This window comes from Sciurus vulgaris (assembly GCF_902686455.1).
Source record: "Sciurus vulgaris genome assembly, chromosome: 18".
NCBI classification, from domain to species: Eukaryota; Metazoa; Chordata; class Mammalia; order Rodentia; family Sciuridae; genus Sciurus; species Sciurus vulgaris.
Window position 1 is genome coordinate 17,317,587 of NC_136479.1, and position 20,337 is coordinate 17,337,923.

A 20,337-nucleotide genomic window follows, 5' to 3' on the forward strand; every position below is an offset into this window, starting at 1 on the left:
ATCTCTCTCCTCTCCATTTATATAGATTGGGAGTTTTCAGCCTCAGCATACTGGCATTTGAGGCCAGATTTTTTGTTTGTTTGTTTGTCACAGGGGCTGTCCTATGCAGCATAAGATATTTAACAACTCGCCTGGTCTCTATCCTCCAGGTGCCAGGAGCAACCCTTCCTTCAAGATGTTGACAACTGAAAATATCTCCGTACATTTCCTAGTGTTCCTTAGTGGGAACAATCACCCCTGTTGAGAACCTCTGATTTATATCTTCTCTAACAATATTTTGTAGTTTTCATTGTACACATCTTGCAAGTATTGCCTGCCTTTTAATGCTATTATGAATTTAATTTCCTTATTGTTTCTTGTTACAGAATTACAGTTATTTTTGTATATTTATCTTGTACCATTTGACTATGACAAATTAGTTCTAGCATTTGTGCACGTGCCTATACATGCGTATGTGTTTCTTCCCTGGAAGATGTCATCTGGAACTCATACGTCTTTCCTTTTTCCTTTCCAAGTTAATTCCCTTCCTCCTTCTAACTGCACTGGTTAGGCTCTCCCGTGTGATGTGGAGCAAAGGTGGCAAGCACAGACATCCTTGCTTTGTGGCAGATCTTGAGCATTTGTCTTTAGCACTCACTCTTGAATGAGTATGATACCAGCTAAAGAGTTTTCACAGATGCCCTTTCTCAATTTGAACATATCTCCTTCTATTCCTAGTGTGTTAAGGTGTTAGATTTCATAATTGTTTTTCTCTATGCCAGAGATAATCATGGAGTTTTGGCCTTTATACTTTTCACATATGTTATAGTAATTGATTTTAAGTTGGTAAGACAGTCTTGCATTCCTAGGCTAAATTCTACTCGGCCATGTTATATATTAATTTTTATATGTTAACGGATTTGCTTTGCTAATTTTTTTTGCGTCTGTGTTCATGGGGGATACTGGTCGGCAATTTTTTCTTTTTGTGATGTCTTTGTCTGATTTTGGTGTAAGGTTAATACTATTCTCAAAAAAGAGTTGGGAAGTGATCCTTCCTTTTCTATTTTCTGAATTTGTGATTTAAATATTTGAAAAAAATCAATGTGAAGCCATCTTGGCCTGCATATTTCTTTCTGGGAAGATTTAAATTACTAATTCAAATTCTTTACTTGTTATAGATTATTCAGATTTTTCTATTACTTCAATCAGTTGGTAATTTGGGCCTTTCTAAAAATTTACCTATTTCATCTAAGTTGTATAATTTTTTGGCATAAAATTGTTCATAATATTCTCTTGTAATCCTTTATAATTTCAATTTCTGTAGAATCAATAGAATGTCCCTCTTTCTTTCCTTAATTTTGTCATTTGTTTTTTTTCCCCCTGTGGTCAATTTGTTTGACATTCATCAGTTTCATTATTCTTTTCAAAGAACCAACTTTTCCTTTGTTGCAAACTTTTCTATTTTTTATTTTCTATCATTGATTTCTGTCCTCATCAGTTTCCTTTCTTATGCTTTATCTGAATTTAGTTTGCTCTTTTTTGTCTAATATATTAAAGTGGAATCTTAGGCTACTGACTGAAACCTTTCTTCTATTTTTTTTATTTTTTATTTTTTATTTTTTGGTGTTGCGGGGGATACCAGGGATTAAACCCGGGGTGCTTAACCACTGTGCCACATCCCTAGCCCTTTTTATTTTTATTTAGAGACAGGATCTCACTAAGTTACTTAGGGCCTTGCTCAGTTGCTGAGGCCGGTTTTGAACTTGTAATTCTCCTGCCTTAGCCTCCCCGAGCCTCTGGGATAACAGGCATGGGTCACCAGGCCCAACGTAATATACATCTTAATTTATAATAATCCACTTCCCCAAAACTAATTCCAGTAAAATATGAATTTTGCTTCCCTATAGCTGTATTCTCTTTCCTCTTTTGTGCTGTGTGTGTGTGTGTGTGTATTATAATTGTTGTTTGACACAGTCTTATGTTTTATCTAGCAGTACTGGGGATCAAACTGAAGGCCACATGCATACTAGCAAATGCTCTACACTGAGTTTCATACCCAGCCTAGTCTTACATCATTTAAAGAAAAAAATTATTATTTAAAATCTTTTATATTAACATACATACTTATCAGTTCCAGAACTCTTTAATTTATCACTGTGGATTCAAGTACCAATTGGTTTGTTCCTTGCTTCAATGTAACTCTATTCCTACCCCTTTCCTTTGAGCCATTATTATTGTATATGTCTTTTTTGTTACAAATGCAATAATTCTTAATTTTTTAGAATTATCTTTTTTTAAGAAATGCATTAACTTTAGGCAACAATAATTTAAAAGATACAAGAGTCCTATATTATAGGAATTGAAAAAGACTATATAATAAAGGAAGGGAACTGACAAATGATCAGCCAACGTACAAGCCAATCAGTTAACAGGTCAAAGAGCAACACAGGTCATGCACCACCTTCTGTGTAACATCTTGGCTTTTTTCCCAAAGGTAGATTGAGCTAAACAGGCTTTGTTAACTAATAGTTTATACCTCTACCAGAAATTAACATTTGAATGTAACATGTATTAATAAATCATACCAGCACTAGTTTTCCACTGGTTAAGGAAATCACCAGGTGATGCTCGTATTTAGGCAAATGTTAGAATTAGTGAGCAATGTCTTATAATTACTAACCTCAAGATAATACTGAGTGATTTTTTTCCCCAAAATACAAATAGGTAAAACCTAAATGGACATAGAGTAAAAAATATTTTCTAATTTAAGAGACGTGTAAAAATGATTCTCAACAGTACCTACTTACAAAGTTAGGATAAACAACTTTTGGGAGAGCCAATTTCAGTTCTGGTTTCACCATTTAATAAGTGCACTGGAGCTGGGGATATAGCTCAGTGGGTAGAGTGCTTGCCTCACAAGCAAAAGGCCCTGGGTTCAATCCCAAGCACCGCAAAATGAATAAATAAATTAATTAGTTAAAAAAAGAACGGTAAGGTAGGTCTAAGGATGATCTGGATAGTCATAATACTACCTGAAGTCCCACCTACAGAGACCTTTTAAGTCTTTTCACACCAACTAGAAATTGAGGAAAGTACAATTTGAGAAACAATGGTACTGCTCCTCACATGTCACTGGGTCACTAGCAGTCACCCAAATCCTGCCTCAATTCCCAGTGACTTCAGTTAGAAGCTCCTTACCCTGAAAGACATTCTACCTCAATGGAGCAGGAGATGCCGTGACACCTTACCTGGGGGACAGAATAAAATACACAAGTCATCTTCCACTGGTACCAGCAGACTAATGTCTAGGTGTGCACAGGACTGACTTAAAAATTGTTTAAATATTTCACTTCATTAAAGAAAACAAAACTTAAATTACATACTTAGTCAACAGAATTTTAACGAGTTGCTTACTGAATTTCAAATAGGCTTTCATTAGTAGTAAATACAACTCTTTACCTTTGATGTAGGAACCAAACAAATCAGGCTTTTCCCCTGACAGTACAATGTTCATTTGTGTGTAAAGGCCAGCTTTATTTACAAACTAGTTAAGTAAACTTGAAAGTCTGCTTTGTAGCAGTGAGACTGGCCTCTTTCTACTGCCTGGTGCTTGTAACTAATGTTAACCCTGCGGGGTCAGGCTTGCTTGAAGGTCCCCTCACTTCGAAGCCGGGATCCACGTCACTAGCGCTATGGTGAAGCTGTCTGGCTTGCTTGCAAAAGCCAACGAGGACTGATTCTGAGGTAGCTACACAGTTTTTTAGATGTCATTAATGAATATATGGATGATGATGTAGCTGGATGATTCATTTTAGATGATTTTGGGCAGTGGTGATAAGGGAGAAAAAAAGTCAGCCAAATAAGAGCACATCTTCTGTTCATGTCAAGGTCTGCATCCAAGGTAAAAGAATTCTCTGTTGGATTCCACATCACTTCCATCCTCTGATACTTGGCTACTCTCTTCTCAAAGAAGTTAGTCTTCCCCTCCAGTGAAATATTCTCCATAAAGTCAAGTGGATTTTCTACTCTGAAAACTTTGCTAAAGGGCTGGGGATATAGCTCAGTTGGTAGAGTGCTTGCCTCCCAAGCACAAGGCCCTGTGTTCAATTCCCAGCACGGCAAAAACAAAACAAAACAAAACAAAAAAAAAACCTTGCCAAAGGCCAGCTCCAGTATAAGCTTGTCTGCACGAATTCGATGTACTGCTTCATCAAAGTGCAGTTCCTCCCAATGAGCTTCACAGGCAAGCCCTCCATAAGCGACCCCTATTCTGCCCTGACAGCATTGATAATTATCTATTTTTCTACTCTTTGCTCTGACGGTTTGTGTAGCAGGTGTTTGAACAGCTAGATGGCAGGCAAAGTCACCGTGTAAACCCTCATCTCTGCTAATAAGTGCACTGAAAGTGTGAGGCCAGGCATCAGTCCTTGTTTCTTGAGCCAGAATATTGATTTAAAAGAACCAGAAAAGAAGATTCCTTCCCCAGCAGCAAAGGTACCACACGTCCTCGGATAGGTAGCCTCTTCGTCCCCAATCCAAGGCAAGGCCCAAACTGCTTTCTTCTTCACACAAGGCACCGTTTCAATGGCATTAAAGAGAAATTCCCTTTCTTTGGCATCTTGACCACGTCAGGAAGGAGACTATCCATTTCAGAATGTGTATTTCCCAGGGCGGTTTGGAAGCCATGGAAACAGCGGGCTTCTGTAATCTGAACTTCTTGGCTAAATCCCGCCACCTAATTTTGATTTACTGCGCCATCACTTGCTGCAAAGAAAGCCAGAACGTGCGATTTAAAATATCGTTCCTCGGGCTTCAGGGCTCCCAGTGCCGAATGTCCCCGGAAGGACCCGCCGCCTCGGCCTCGGTGCACACCTGCCAGGGGTCCTGGTATCGGATGCGAAGGACAGAAGGCGGCGCGGTTCTCTCCGCAGGGGCTCATCCTCCGCCCTGCGGCAGGTCCTTCAGTTTTGGCTCCAGGGCTCTGGAAGACCCTCCCCGGCTTTGCTGGCCAGGTCGTGGGTCCACTGTGGGCCGGGGCGTCTTCTCCTGGGCCAGGCTGAGTCCCTCGGGCCGTGAGAGGTGCAGCCGCTTCTGGGCTGCGGTGGTGCCAGCGGGGCGCGGACCCAGCACAGGGGTGACCGTGGCAGACGTGGGGACCGCAGTGAGCGAGGCGACCAAGGGGGACTCAGAGCGCTTACAATTACCTTCCAAACCAATTGAGAAGATCTGTACTCCTACAACCACCGTCACCAGGGCTTTTTATATCAGTGTAGACTGGAGTGACATTGACTTCCGATCAGCCTAAAGAATTTCTTTTAACACCAATATTTATTGTAAAGCAGATATGCTAGCAACAGATTCCCTCTCTTTAATTGGGAACGTCCTGATTGTACCTTGAGATTGAAGGACAGTTTGGCTGGATATAGAATTCCTTTTCTGTTCTGGTCTTTATGTCCTCCCACTGCCTCTGGCTCCCATTTGTCTAATGGGAAGTCGGCTGTTAATCTTATTTTGGGTCTTTTGCACGGGATGTCATTTCCCCTGGTAGCTTTCAAGGGTTTATCTTTGGCTTGCACATTTGGCTCTAATGCATCTAGGTTTGAGTTTTTGTGTTTATCCCACTTGAAGTTTATTGAATTTCATAGATGTATAAATTAATGTTTTTCTTTAAACTTGGGAAGTTCTTCAAATTATGATTGTTTTTATTGTTTTTGCAGTACCAGGGATTGAACCCAGGGGTGCTCTACTACTGAGCTACATCTCCAGACCTTTTTATTTTGAAACAGGTCTAAGTTGCCCAGGTTGATCTTGAATTGTGATCCTTCTGCCTCAGCCTCCTGAGTAACTGGGATTACAGGCATATGCCCATGTGCCCAGTTCAAATTATTTGTTGAAATAACTTTTCTGCCCCTTTCTGTAGCTCGTCCTTCCGGAATTCTCTTTATGTGTACATTGATATCCTTGATGATGTCTCACAGGTTTCTGAGGCTCAGTTCATGTTTTTTCTTTTTTCTCCATTCTTCAAATTGTATTGTTTTTATTAATTGGGTTTTTTATTTTGTTTTGTTTTGTTTTTTGGTACCGGGAATTGAACCCAGAGGTACTTTGCCACTGAGCTGCATCCCAGCCTTTTATTTTTTTATTTTGAGACAGGGTCTCAATAAGTGGCTTAGGGTCTTGCTAATTGTTGAGACTGGGTTTCCAAATTGTGATCCTCCTGTCTCAGCTTCCTGAGTTGCTGGGATTACAGGCATGCACCACTGCACCTGGCTGATTGGGTCATTCTTACTGATCTGTTTTCAAGTTCATTGTTTTTTCTGCCATCATAAGTCTGTTGAGTAACTAGTGAATTTTTCATTTCAATTTATTGTGCTTTTCAACTCCAGAATTCTTGGTTATTTTTATATTATCTTGGTATTGAAAATCACTTATCTGTTGTCAAATTTTATTTTAATTTTTAAAGCATGGTTTCTTTTTTCTTTTTTGTCCCTAGTGCTGAAGATTGAACCCAGGGCCTTGTACCACTGGGTTACACCCCAGCCCTGATGTTTCCTCTTTTCCTTTGGGGGAAAATTTATGTAGATAGATAGATAGAATTTATGTAGATAGATATGCATGAAATAGCTGCTTTGAAGGCCATCTGCAAAATCCTTCCTCTTCCAGAGAGATTTTTCATTTACTGCTCTTTCTCCCTCAGTAAGAGTCATCTTTCTTTACGTGTTATGTTTTTGTTGAAAACTGAACATTCCAGTTAATATACTGTACTACCACAACAGATTCTGAACTTCCTGAAGGTCGTTCCTGTTTTTGCTCAGTATCTTGCCTGAACTAACTTTGTAAACTATCTCCCTTATGGTATGTAGTCCCTGTTCTCTCTGCTCAAATTTTCTATTCTGTTTTTAATTTGCTTTCTAAATCTAGCACCTTACGTCCACAGAGCTCAGTGGCAGTTAATGTTCAAGCTAAAGTTGTGCTGCCATTTTTCGAGGTAGTGTGGCTTTGGTCCTTCCACGGATGTGTGTGGGTTGGGAGCACGTTCAAAGCTGAGGCCGCGCTCAGGTCGGGTCAGCGTTTTCCTTCCGCTGTGGCCTTCGGCGTCTGACTGCGTTCAGTGTCAGCTGGGATCGCGTGTCTAGCTTGAGCTCTCCATCCCTGACGAACCCGTAGGCCACCTCCAGCAGGGAACACACTTTCTCTAACAATGACCACAACTTCAAACCAGTAGAAGTGTTGGCCCTCCCCACTTGCACACCACAGCCCATCACTGCCACTAACATCAGAAAAACAGACACCCGGCCTTCTGCGTTGGGGTGAGAGGGGTGGGAGCACCCCCAGGAAACCACGCAGCCTGAAAACGTCTGTGCCCGAACCTCAGCGGTTTTCACCACGCGCGAAGTCTTCTCATATCGTCACCTACCTTCATTTGGTTTCAGTTACTGAAATGATTGCCACGATTTTCCAGGCTTATTGCTGTTTTTTGGAAAGGGGATTTATCATTCTCTTTACTAGTCCAGAGCCAGAAGTTCTTCCTGAACCCACACTTTTGGAAACATGACCAGAGTGAGTTGATGTCTGCTACACGGCCCTAATCCATGCCCAGGTCACCCACATTAGTTTAGTATGGGGAAGTTTCTCTTCTTACTGAATGTGCCCATGAGGGCCTGTTAGGGACATGCTGGGGTAGGAGTGGACATTGAGAGATGTGGGCTGTCACACCACCATTCTGGGGGATCCTGAATTTGCTTAGCATTCTCTTGTGATCCCATGTATAGGAAGGAGTCAGCGTGTCACAGCATGGGACACAGCACAGTAACTAGTGCTACCAGAAGTATAATGCTTGTCTACCAGTTGTGTCTGTCTCATGAGCAGAGCATAGGACTCAACAGAGAACACCTGAAAATACTAACAGGATCTGAGGAAGATGCTCAGGGGCCAGGATCAGGTTGCAACTGGACGTCTGGGCCACTGGAATGAGCTGCTAGCAGGAGAGGTGGGGCCTTCCTCTTCAGAGCCAAGATGGGCAGCAGCCCTCTCAGCTCTACTGGGTCTAGAGGTCGTGAAGCTGCAGGTTGGCCGGAGCACAGCTCTGTCCATCCACGCGAGTGAACGGAGCACGGATGATTCTGTATGTGGTTTTACAAACTTTAACAGCTTAGAACTTCTTTTTTCTTACCCATCCTTTGAATCATCATGACCTTTCAAGGTGGTCGTCTTTCTTTTCTGTAGTGCGAGGGGCCGAACTCAGAGGCACTTTACCGCAGGGCTACATCCCAGCCCTTTCAATTTTTTTTTTTTTTTTTTAAATACCAGGGATTGAACTCAGGGGCGCTCAACCAATGAGCCACATTCCCTGCCCTTTTTTGTATTTTATCTAGAGACAGAGTCTCACTGAGTTGCTTAGGGCCTCACTAAGTGCTGAGGCTGGCTTTGAACTCACATTCCTCATGCCTCAGCCTCTGAGCCACTGGGATTACAGGCAGGCGCCACCATGCCTGGCTTCATCTGTAACTTGGAGACAGGTTCTCACTAAGTTGCCCTGGCTGGTCTCAAATTTGTGATCCTAGATATGTGTGCCATGGCATCCAGCAGTATTTCTATTTTAGAAAAATGAAATTGAGGCTCAGATGTGGCTGAGCTCGGATGAGGCGATACCATGGAGAAACTTGAATGCTAGGGAAATTGGTTTTATTTAATCAAAATAATCAAAGATCATAATTAAAGACATGGCAGGGTGAGATCTGTATTTCAGGGAGACTGAGTAGAGTAGGGAAGATGGCGGAGGACGACACGCTTAGCACAGGGCTGTGCTGGGGGGAGTCAGAGAATAAAAACAGGAGAAATAGAAAGGTGTCCAAGAATCACAGGACAAAGAAAGCACCATGCCAGTTCTCCCTTAATCCCCGTTTCACACGCTGGAGCAGCATGTCCTTGGGGGCTTTAAGGCAGGAGCTCCGTCCCTATTGACTGATGCCTACACCAGAAATAGTTCTAGACAAAGTCTGGCTCCCCTTCTCACAATACAAACCTGGGTGTTTAGGCCACTGTGGTGTATTGCCTTATTAAGCATGGTGCTGGGTGATTTTATTAGAAATGTGATAAAAAGCTTTTCTGCATCTATTGAGATGACTGGTTTTGAGCTATTAATTGGTTAATGGTATTCCCAGAAAATGCTTTGCACATTGTATTCTTTCACTATACTGCTGGCTTTAAAGTCAGTATTTTAGCTAAAACTTCCTGCTGTTCTTCCCAGGTATTTAAAATCAAGCAAATGCTGGGCACAGTGGCACACACCTATAATCCCAGCGGCTCAGGAGGCTGAGGCAGGAGGATCGCAAGTTCAAAGCCAGCCTCAGCAACTTAGCAAGACCCTGTCTCAAAAAAATAGAAAGGACCGGGGATGTGGCTCAGTAATTATGGTTCCCTGGGTTCAATCCCCCATACAGGGAAAACAAAAACAAACAATTAAAAAAAAAAAACAAAAAAACTCACAAGCAAATGATCCACTTACCTGTTCCAGATTTTGGTGTCAAGGTTTTAAAATTCAGGATGTTGGTTTAAAAATTTGCTAAAAGAATTTTCTATTTTTACCTCACTAAAAGTATAAGTATTTATAGATAACAATTAATAATCTAATAAGATCACACTAGGTAAATTCCAGATCGTTGGGCAGTCTGTTCCGTTCACGTCCTGGGAGCCAGGTGGACGGACTGCTAGCAGCAGCTGGACTCCCGCTCCACCTGCTAAGTGTCCTGCAGGGCTGTAGGCACAAGATCCTCTGGACAATCCTATGAGGTAGTTTTTTTTGGGGTGGGATGCTGGGAATCAAAGAGATACTCTTATCCGTTTTACAGTGAAGGAACATGGATACTTGCCTTAGTCAAGGTGACTGAAGAGCAGTTTGTTCAGCCTGTGAAGAACATACAGGTGGTCCCCAGCTTACGGTGGTTTGACTTCAAGTGTATTTTACTTTACCATGTGGGCCACCATTTGTTTTGTTGTTGTTCTGTAATTTACAATGACTTTGGCTTAAAATAAAAAGGATTGCATTACATTTCTTGATTTCAAAAAAATATTTCTCTTAGGTCATATGGTTAGTTAGAGGCATTAGTGAAACCACAGAATTACGCTGAGGCTTAACAATCATTTCAAGCTGCTGGGGCTTCTGACCTCCACAGTTAGAGGTCTCTGGGCCCTGGATGCGGAGGTGTCATTTCAACTCCTACGATTCTAAGTGGGATGAAGTCTTCTCAAGACTAAAAGTCAAAGGAGAATGTTCATGCTTTCTAAAATGCAAACTTTCTCAGAATGAGAAATGTGTTGGACAAGGGAAATAAGGCCTGAATTTTCATCCCCGCTAGACAACCAGTATGTGATGACAATTTCGGACCTTGAGTACCTGAGTTAGGTTTGGCTCATCTCCAAACAACTCCTGCTTTGTCCTACCTGGCCACACTTTGCTCTCGGTGAAAATCATCAGGTTGCATTTTTTTTTTTCCAAAAGAAAAATAAACCCATAGCAAGCATTCCAGAATTCTTAGTTTAAAATAAAAAATCACCTGGTTGATACAATTTTACATTTCTGGAGCTGGGTAACTTCTGTATTGAATATATTTAAGGAACCTGGAACTCACATTGTAGTCATGCATGATTTATATTTTAGATATCTTTGCTTTCTACCTTTAATATCTGCCATCTCAATTTATGCTATTTCATCTTAAATGGGTAATACTCATTTCCTTTTGACTATCATTTATCCTGTTGGGTTTTCTTTGGGGAGGGAGGGAGGCTACCTGGGATTGAACAGCAGGGGCACTTACTGAGCCATGTCCCCAGCCCTTTTTAAGGATTTTATTTAGAGTCAGGGTCTCACTGAGTTGCTTAGGGCCTTGCTAACTTGCCGAGGCTGGCTTTGAACTCTCGATCCTCCTGCCTTGGCCTCCCAGGTTGCTGGGATTACAGGCCTGTGCCACCCTCCTGTTTTCAATTACTATCTATACCTCCCATTCATGTTCAAAAAGAGCGGTAGAGGTAAGGTACTGTGTGTCTGTGTGGTGTGGAACCCGGGCCTCACACAGGCCAGGCAAGCGTTCTACCCAAGCCCCGGGCCCAGAGTAGCATTGTAGGCGAGTCTTAAGTTCAGTGAAGAGCTACGGGAAGAGGAATTAACTGCAGATGTAGTCAAAAGGATCTGAAAAACATGGCATTACCAAAGAGCTTGAAGAACTTTATTGTGGCTGGGCTCTGCGGGCTCTATTCCTGGCAGGTGATGACAGAAGAGGGAGCAAGCTTGCGCGAGGGCACTGAAGCCAACACGGGCCACCTGGATCTGACCCCACCCACCTTCGGGGTTAGGGAGCCATTCAGAAATTTTCAGCCTAAGATCAAGTGCTCAGATTTGCTAGCGAATTCTGGTGGTGGCAAGTATGACTCACAACAGGAGGCAAGCTACTGCAGTAAAAAAGAAAAAAAGGCAACGGTGACGTGAGAACAGACTACATGGGACAAAACCAAGTGGCTACACATGCAGCAGAAATGGAAGACCCACGGAGTCTCAGACAGTTTCAGACAGGTGCTTCCAGGTAAAGAGCACATAAAGGAACAGGGATGGAAGGACGGGCTCTGTTCTGAGCAAGAGTGGGGCCTCCAGTGGAACCAACTGGCGGGCAAAGACGACGTCAGCAGGGAGGGGCAGCTTGAGAGGAGGGTTAGGGTCCATCTAGTGGTCTGGAGGGCTTGGTTGCCAGGCTCAGTGTGTAGACTTTGAAAAGTCCTCAGGACCAGGCCCTGGGAAACCACCACTTTGAAGGGATAGAGGTAGGTCAAGAAATAAAGAGAAGCAGGATTCCAGAACAGGTGAAGACAGGAGGCAGCACTGGTCATCAGTGCCAGTTCTCCAGTTGACATGTTTTTATGAACCTGTCTCTCTCCAGAGGACCAGAAGACCCATGAAGCGGGGACTTAGGTCACCACTGCATCTACAGTGCCCTCAACAGTGCTGGCCAAGATAGTGCTGGTGGGTGAGAAAATGAGGACAGAGCTGGGCTCTACCCAGTCACTGAGCTGGATGAGAAGGAACTGGTGACTTAAAGCAAGGATACTCTCGGGACAGCCACCTTCTTCCTCGTCCTATCCACACTCTATCCAAGTCTACCTACAGAGGGCCATTTTCTCCTGGAAAACAGAAGGATCTTCAGGTCCGTACAGGAGCTCACCTGTCTTTTCATGTGTCAGTCTCACTAAGTTCTTCATAGCAGACACTGTCATTATGATGGGCTCCCCTTCAAGACTTTATGTAATAGCTTTTCTGTAGAACACTGGACACGAAGATAATTTTGGATAAGATTAGTCTTACATAAATTAGGCCAAATGAAGACATCACCCCCATCATTTATCTGTTTCATGAGCTTGCACATTTGCTTAAAAATTAGCAATGGATCTTTACAGCTGCCATTCCCACCAATTAACGCCGGCAAATTGCCAACTATAGGTAGACATCAAAAGAGTACCAGATCCCATGATTAGGAGCTCCAAACACAGTCCTGCACCCAGGTGGCCAGCTGCTCTGCCCTCACCTATCAGTCCATCTCAGCCAGGCTCGGGGGCCCTCCCACTCTGGATATACAGGACTTGTTAAACATGCACATCGAAGTTCCTAGCATACAGCAGGTGTCACTAAGGATTAACCGACTATGAGCCTGAATTTCCCCTTGGGCTTAAAAACAGAACAGCTATCCAGGCTGCTCAGCTCTTCAGGCCCTCCTCTTCATGGCATCCCTGGCTCTCCATCCTTCCTATTTCCCAACAGGAGGCAGTTCCTTTGCAGCCCCTCAGCTCTGAATGCACTGGCCCTGTGACTCCTACTTCTTCCACACCCCACAAGGTAGATTTGCCACTCAGGATTTATTGAATGACTTTCTATATGTACTCTCCCCTTACGTTATTCCTAAGCTCTTTCCTATCTATCTGCATCACACTTTCCCATCTTGGACTGTGAACTGACAGGCAAAAGATGGCCCTAGCTACGATTTATGACTAACGTGGCGTCACCATCAAAGAGCTCTGAGGAGATGCTTAAAGAGAGGGAGGATGAGGATGGAGATGAGGGTCCTGAGTGAGGGCCCAGATAGGCTGCCAACCCACAGAACCCAAGGCCTGGGGTCTGCTTTCCCCTCTGCCTCAGAGTCCATCCAAGGGCGATTCTAAGGCACAGTGGTGAAGGACATGATTGGCCCACAAGTGTGGTCTTCTGGTCTCAGCAGCCCCTCGCCTGGGAACAGTACAACAAGCATTCCATTTTGAGATCCTTCTGAACACATGCAAGCAGCATTCTTGAATGAAATGGAGACAAGGTCTTTCTTGGAAGAGTACTGCCCTCAGAAGACACTCTTTGCCCCAAGACCAACCAGGTCCCTTTTAAGGTCCCTGAGAACAGCAGCCTGGGAGCAACCAAGACTTTCAAAGGTTGACAAGGCACAGAGTGGATGAATGAAGAGACAACAATACATGAAAAAAACTTTGGCTTATAAAACCTCCAACCTGAGGCAGGGACGTCAGTGTCCATGACATGCAGAAACAGATGAGTGCAGCAGAGATGGTCCTCAGAAATGCCTCGGCACCTTCCACACTGCCCACCACCCAAGCCCTGCTCTTCCCTCCCCCCAGCCCCCGACGACACACACACAGTCTCTGCAGAAGTCAGAGGCTGGCATTCAGAGCCTGACGTCAGGAGAGAGCTTTTGGCACTCTGCACTAAGTCACATGACGAGTTCCACTAGACAGTGAGAGCAATGCTCGCCTAAGCTTGACCGGAAGGGTCTTGTCATGAAAGGTCATGCTGCTCCCAGGACGGCCAGGTCCGGAAAGTCCTTCACTTCTCCAACTTCACTGAAAGGCTGTCCACCCTGGTTGAAGGTCAGCTTATACCTTAACCGGATAGGTTCCTGGGAGGTAAGAGATAAGAGATATAAGATGTTAAATCAGAGGGGAGCAACCAGAGACCAGCCCAGAGTGAAGGTCTCCACCCACCGAGGAGTCTTCAAGAAGTCGCATTTAGCTAATTTCCCCCAAATGAGGGCTTTGACTGTACGACGCAGACGGGCTGGCCTGGCTTCTCTGGGGCGACAAAAGGGGAGCCAAGCATTTATCCAGCACTTCTGCAGTCCTGAGGTGACCTGCTGAGCAATTCAGAGACCTGCTAAGGAAGCAGACCTCACCCTTTCAGAGGACTCCATGGTATTAGAGTCTTACATTCCTTGCTTGGTTCCCAGCAATGACAACACATCACAGGCCTGCTTCTAACAGTCCCCAGAGAAAATCACTAGTAAAGCTCCAGCATCACCCACCAGAACCCAGCAGAAGCCCCAGAGCACGGCCTCAGCAAGTCGCCCTCGGTTTCCTCCCTACAGCCCAGGAGGCCCGGCTGCCTGCTCCCCAAGGATATCACACTTACTTTGTGTGGATTGTCAAGCAGCAGCATCTGCGAGATCACAGCGGGAGGCACCAAGGGACTGAACGCGGGAAGCTTGGAGCTGGAGGCCGGCTGCAGCTTCACCCTCATCGACTAGCGGGGAAACAACACAGAAAGCTCGCTGCTAACGAGGGCCATGCTTAAGGAGGGAGGCCAGGGTGACAGGAACCGGACCTCACACCCCTGTCCGAGAAGGCATAGGCTTCTCAGGACATGTGGCATCTCAAGGCCCCCAGGGGAACCATGGAGACATTTCCCGCTACCTGACGAAGGGACGCAAAGGCCTTTCCTTCCACAAAAAATACACCTGAAGGTGTATGGCCAGCGGCAAGCAGCACAAAGGGCTGGGGCACACCTTGGGTGCGATTCTCACTCTGCCTCTCACTAGCTCTGTGACTTCAGGCAACATATTTAACTCCTACGTCTTGGGTGGATCATTTATAAGACAGAGTTAATAACAGTACTTATAGTACTGACTCTATAGTTATATGATTATAGCACTGACTGCAGAGTTAATAACACACTTCACAAAGAATGCCTTGAGGACAAAACACATCATGGAGTCATGTGGTTTTATCTTGAATCTTTTCCTTTCAGAAGATGCCCCTTCCCCTGGGATTGGGGTATGGCTGCTAATCAGTGGGGCCCTACTTCCCTTAAAAAGGGTGGACATTTTATCCCAACTTGGTCGGATACTTCATATTCCTAGACACAAATTACTGGTCCAAGGTATGCAAGTAACATCAACAAGCCCATCAGAGCCCTTTCTTGGGCAGTCAATATGCATGCCTCATGCCAAGGGAGTGTCTCTGTTTGTTTTTTAAGAGATAGTGCCTCTTGGGCTGGGGTTGTAGCTCAGTGACACTTGCCTAGCATGTGTGAGGCACTGGGATAGATCCTCAGCACCACTTAAAAATAAATTTAAAACAGACAGTCTGTCCATCTACAACTAAAAAAAAAAAAAAAAGAGAGAGAGAGAGAGAGTGTCTCATTATATTGTCCAGGCTGGCACAAACTCCTAGGTTCAAGCGATCTTCCTGTCTTAGCGTCCTGACTGTATCTGGGGGTACAGGTGCATGCCACATACCAGCTTTGAGTTTCTGTTATAAGAATGGTTAAGGATCATATAACCCAAAACCAAAAGATGCAAAGAGATTTTTTTTTTTTGTAGTGTAGATGGACAGAATGCCTTTATTTTATTTTTATATGCTGCTAAGGATCGAACCCAGTGCCTCACATATGCTAGGCAAGTGCTCTGCCACTGAGTTACGGCCCCAGCCCCTCAAAGAGATTCTTAAGCAATCATTTAAAAACCTACCTGGATTAACTCAGGTGAAGCCAGATATTCAGGAATCCCCAGTTAAGGGAGCCAATAAGATCCCCATTCTATCGTCAACTAGTCTGAGTGAAAGTTCTGTCTCTTACACCTGTTATTATGCCGCAGTAAAGGATCCGGTGCTCAGGAATAACAGCCATTCCTGAGCAACTCCAAGGAGCTGGCCAGCAGCAGGTGACTTACCTTTGGCACAGCCACTTGAAACATGATGTCCCAGACTGGCTGAGTGGCGGTGCTCATCATGGTCAACAACAACACCTGCACCTCTGGGTGGCCAGGGGCTCCCGTCTGGGAGAAGTGGAGCAGAATTCTGAACCCGTTCCGGTCGTACACGATAATAGGAGGCAGGCTGCCTGGTAGAGAGGGACCCAACCAGGAGGGTCAGCACTCCCACAAGCTGCCACAAAAGCCAGGCCTGGCAGAGATGCTGCCACGGTGCTGCTGCTTCCCCACCTCCTGGATTTCACCATCTGCACCACGGAGCTCCAAGCCCTGTGTCCAGGGGGTCTCCTCTGGTCCTCCAAACTGTCCTCTCTCCACCACCCAACCATCCTAAGCATAAGTATCAGTTTTTAAAAGATAACATTTTTTTGAGGGAGATAAAAATAAAGCAGGAACAATACAGAAAATGCAGAATACCATAAAGATTTCTCTTTCTTTTTAAATTCTGTATTCTACCCAGAAATAAGCAGGACAAACACTGAGGCTTCTTTCTTTCTGGTCTCTTTCATGACTATACACACACAGTCACATCCACCCTTATATTCGGTTTTATAAAACAGTAAAGACAGTAATCTCAAATTAATAGGTTCAATGAAATGCCAATGGAAATCCTAAAGAGATCGTTTTAATTTAGGTAACAAAGGATTCTAACCCTAATTTTGGGGAAAAGAATACATGAGACTAACCAACAGGTTAAAAAAAAAAAAAAAAAAGAGGGGCAGGGCTATTTGTGATGGTAAATATTCAGAGAAAAAAGCAGCAATTCGAGTAAAGTGGTCTAAAACAGAGCATGCAGAACAGACCCAAATACAAGAATTTAACAAGAAAAAGTATTTCAAAAATCAGCAGCTGATTCAACAAATGGTATTCAGCTGATTGCTAACCACCTGGGGAAATTTTTAATTAAGATCCTTGTGCCATGGGGGTAGGAATGATAGAATTAATTTAACATTATTACCCTATGTTCATATATAATTACATGACCTGTGTAACTTACCAGAATGAGAAGTTATACTCCATTTATGCATTATGTGTCAAAATGCATTCTACTGTCATGTATAGCTAATTAGAACAAATGTTAAAAAAAAATTCTCTTATGCCAATGTCACTTATCAAAAAGGATATCACAAAAATAGTTTTATATAACTTCCAAAGATTAAAAAGGACTAAAATTCCCAGTGAGATATGTGCTGAGATTATGGGGGAAAGGCAACCTTTTTTTGCATAATGCAGATCAAAAATTTAAGTCTACGCCCAGCATTTCATTACATATAAGAATATAGCTTGAGGGGCTGGGGATATAGCTCAGTTGGTAGAGTGCTTGCCTTGCAAGCACAAGGCCTTGGGTTCAAATCCCCAGCACCGCAAAAAAAAAAAAAGAATATAGCTTGAGCCAGGCACAGTGGTGCACGCCTGTGATCCCAGTGGCTTGAGAGGCTGAGGCAGGAGGATGGTGAGTTCCAACTCAGCGAGACCCTGTCTCTACATAAAATATAAAAAAGGGCTGGAGATGTGGCTCAGAGGCCAAGCACTCCTGGGTTCAATCCAAGGTACCAAAAGAAAAAAAATATATATAGCTTGAGAATTAGGAGACCACAAAGAAAGGCCATCCAAAGATGTCCACCGTACCACTGTTTTTAATAGCAAAGAAGAAGAAACAAATCAGCCTTCAGAAAGGCACTGGGCCCAATGACACATACCTGCAATCCCAGCTACTCAAGAAACTGAGGCAGGAGGATCACAAGTTTGAGGCTAGTCTGGGCAATTCAGTGAGGCCCTATCTCAAAAGAAAACAACACAGGGCTGGTGGTGGAGCGCCTGTCTAACACATGCTAGGCACTGGGTACAATCCTAGTATCACTTAAAGAAAAAAAAAAAAAAAGGAATGAATAAATGAATAATGGTGCAACTATTTAATGATATAATACATGGAATTATTAAAAATCAAGTTTTTGAAGGCCAATTAAGAGCATAAAAAAATGCTACAAGCTTATAATATAAATAAAACCAGATATCAAAATAGTCTACACATAGGTGATGTCGATTTATGAAGAACTACATGCACACACACATACATGGGCATGATAAGAAGGGCTCAGTGGTACAGCATGTGCTTCGCATGCAAGAGGCCCTGGGTTCAATATCCGCACAGAATAAAAAGGACATTAACAAAACTTCCACCTCAGTCCAGCTGGAAATGGTCTAGATAACGTTACTTTTCTAAAACTCTACATTGAATATGTGTTATTGCTTTTTACTTTTTAACTTTGTTTTGTGCCAGGTATGATGGCACATGCCTGTAATTCCACAGACTTAGGAGGCTGAGGCAGGCAGATTGTGAGCTCAAGGCCAGTCTCAGGAATTCAGCAAGACCCCTGTCTCAAAATAAAAACCAAAAAGGACTGGGGATATAGCTCAGGGGTAAAGCACTCCCAAGTTCAATCCCCAGTACCAAAAACAAAAAAAATCACACACACAAAAAACTGTCATTTTAGACTTATGAGTTAAAAAATAATGTACAAAGAATTCCCATATACCCTTCACCCAACTTTCCCAAATGTTAATATCTTACATACTAGTGGTATAATTACAGAAACCAGGAAACTAACATTATATGCATTATTTTTAAAATAAAAAAAATTAATAAAGCAGGGCTAGGGACATAGCTCAGTGGTAGAGCACTTGCCTAGCATGCATGAAGTCCCGGGTTCAACTGCCCAGCACCATCAAAGTCAATAAATAAACAAAGGAAATGTGCAAATAGCACCAGCTGCTTACCACCACGTTTAAATTCCTGTGCCTGGCTTCCAAGGCCCTCTGCTCTCTGACCTCCCCACACTGGGCCTCCATGGAACTGTGCTCTGGAAAAGTACACCCTTACAGCTAGGTCACAGTTGCTCCACATATTACTACAGTGACCACAGGCTGTCACCTTAACTGGCTGGGCCTTTGGTTTCCTTTCCTCTATAATTCAGGTAATATCTACTCTGGATTTAATGAGGATCCTTAGAGAAAGAACAGCCAAATACTTCCTTTCCTTTGAATTCCACCTCTTCTCGGTCATGTAGGCCACATTAAATAGTCCGTGTTGAACTGCGAATGAGTGAACAGCATGTCCCTCAGTAGACTTAAGTGCCCTCATTAAATTCTGCCTGCCAATATCCCTTACAGTGACAATCCTAAGAGAAGACTTTAAGAAACATACTAGCTAGAAGACCAAGACGCCACCTCTTATCCTCTGTCCCCAGGCAAAATCACCATTCATCTTCCCAAATTTAAGGACCACTCTTACAGCCAGGAGTCTAACAGAAAAGGAAAACAAAAGGATAAAACTGTTTTTATGGGCACGATAGCTAAGCAATGGAACCAACCTAGGTACCCTTCAACAGATAAATGGATAAAGAAAATGTGGTATATAAGTCAGGCTTAGTGGTGTTATGCCTGTAATCCCAGTGGCTCAGGAGACTAAGGCAGGAGGATGGAGCATTCAAAGCCATCCTCGGGAACTCAGCAAAGCATTAAGCATCTCAGCGAGACCCTGTCTCTCAATGAATACAAAAAAAGACTGGGGATGTGGCTCAGTGCTTCAATCCCCAGTACCAAAAAAAAAAAAAAAAAAAAAAAAAAAAATATATACACACAAAGGAGCACTACTCAGCCATAAAGAAAAATGAGATTATGGCATTTGTTGGTAAATGGATGGAACTGGAGACAAACACACAATAAGGGATGAGGGGAAGAAAAGTTCATTATTCAGATAAAGGAAAATGAAGGGAAGAGAGGAGAACAGCAATAGGAAAAGACAGTAGGGTTTGGGGATGTGGCTCAGTGGTAGAGCACTTGCCTGGCATGTGTGAGGCACTGGGTTTGATTCTCAGTACTGCATATAAATAAATAAATAAAATAAAGGACCGCCAGCAACTAAAAAAATTTTAAAAGACAGTAGAATGAATCAGATAACGTTCCTATGTTCATATATGAATATACAACCAGCGTAATTCCACATCATGTATAACCACAAGAATAGAAAGTATACTTCATGTATGTATAATATGTCAAAATATATTCTACAGTCATAGATAACTAAAAAGAACAAATTAAAAATTAAAAAAACAAAATCGTACTTACTGGGCTTCACAGACTCCAAAGGGACAAACACTTGAGCCAGAGGTGTGTTCTGGGAAGCCGGGGAAGAAGCCAAAGGGCCAGCCTCCCAGGACCAACCTGGAGAGGACTTAGTACCCGGTGGCACTTCTTTGGGGATACTTTTCTGTGGGACATAATTCCTATAAAGAAATTTTTAAAAAATGTCAAAGACCAGCAATAACTACAA

General features: G+C 43.3%; 1 protein-coding gene and 1 pseudogene across 4 annotated transcripts in view; both read right to left on the reverse strand.

Moving 5' to 3' along the window:
- Positions 1 to 3,637: 3,637 nt before the first annotated feature.
- LOC306649534 (ribonucleoside-diphosphate reductase subunit M2-like) lies at positions 3,638 to 10,625 on the reverse strand (annotated as a pseudogene). Its single transcript has 3 exons — positions 10,611 to 10,625; positions 4,132 to 4,851; positions 3,638 to 3,727 (listed from the first exon to the last, which is right to left on the reverse strand). The product of its transcript is annotated as a ribonucleoside-diphosphate reductase subunit M2-like (transcript).
- A 566-nt stretch (positions 10,626 to 11,191) lies between these two features.
- GGA2 (golgi associated, gamma adaptin ear containing, ARF binding protein 2) overlaps positions 11,192 to 20,337 on the reverse strand; it is a 31,841-nt gene continuing 22,695 nt past the window's right edge. For 2 of the 3 annotated variants that reach the window (XM_079121182.1, XM_079121183.1), the window contains exons 14-17: positions 20,133 to 20,290; positions 15,966 to 16,135; positions 14,429 to 14,539; positions 11,192 to 13,919 (exon numbers count right to left, since the gene is read on the reverse strand). In XM_079121182.1, the coding sequence (XP_078977308.1) occupies positions 13,809 to 13,919; positions 14,429 to 14,539; positions 15,966 to 16,135; positions 20,133 to 20,290 (550 nt within the window). In that variant the 3' untranslated portion in view covers positions 11,192 to 13,808. Of the gene's footprint in view, positions 13,920 to 14,428; positions 14,540 to 15,823; positions 15,874 to 15,916; positions 16,136 to 20,132; positions 20,291 to 20,337 lie in introns of those variants that run through there. The other variant, XM_079121184.1, reaches the window with a different exon arrangement.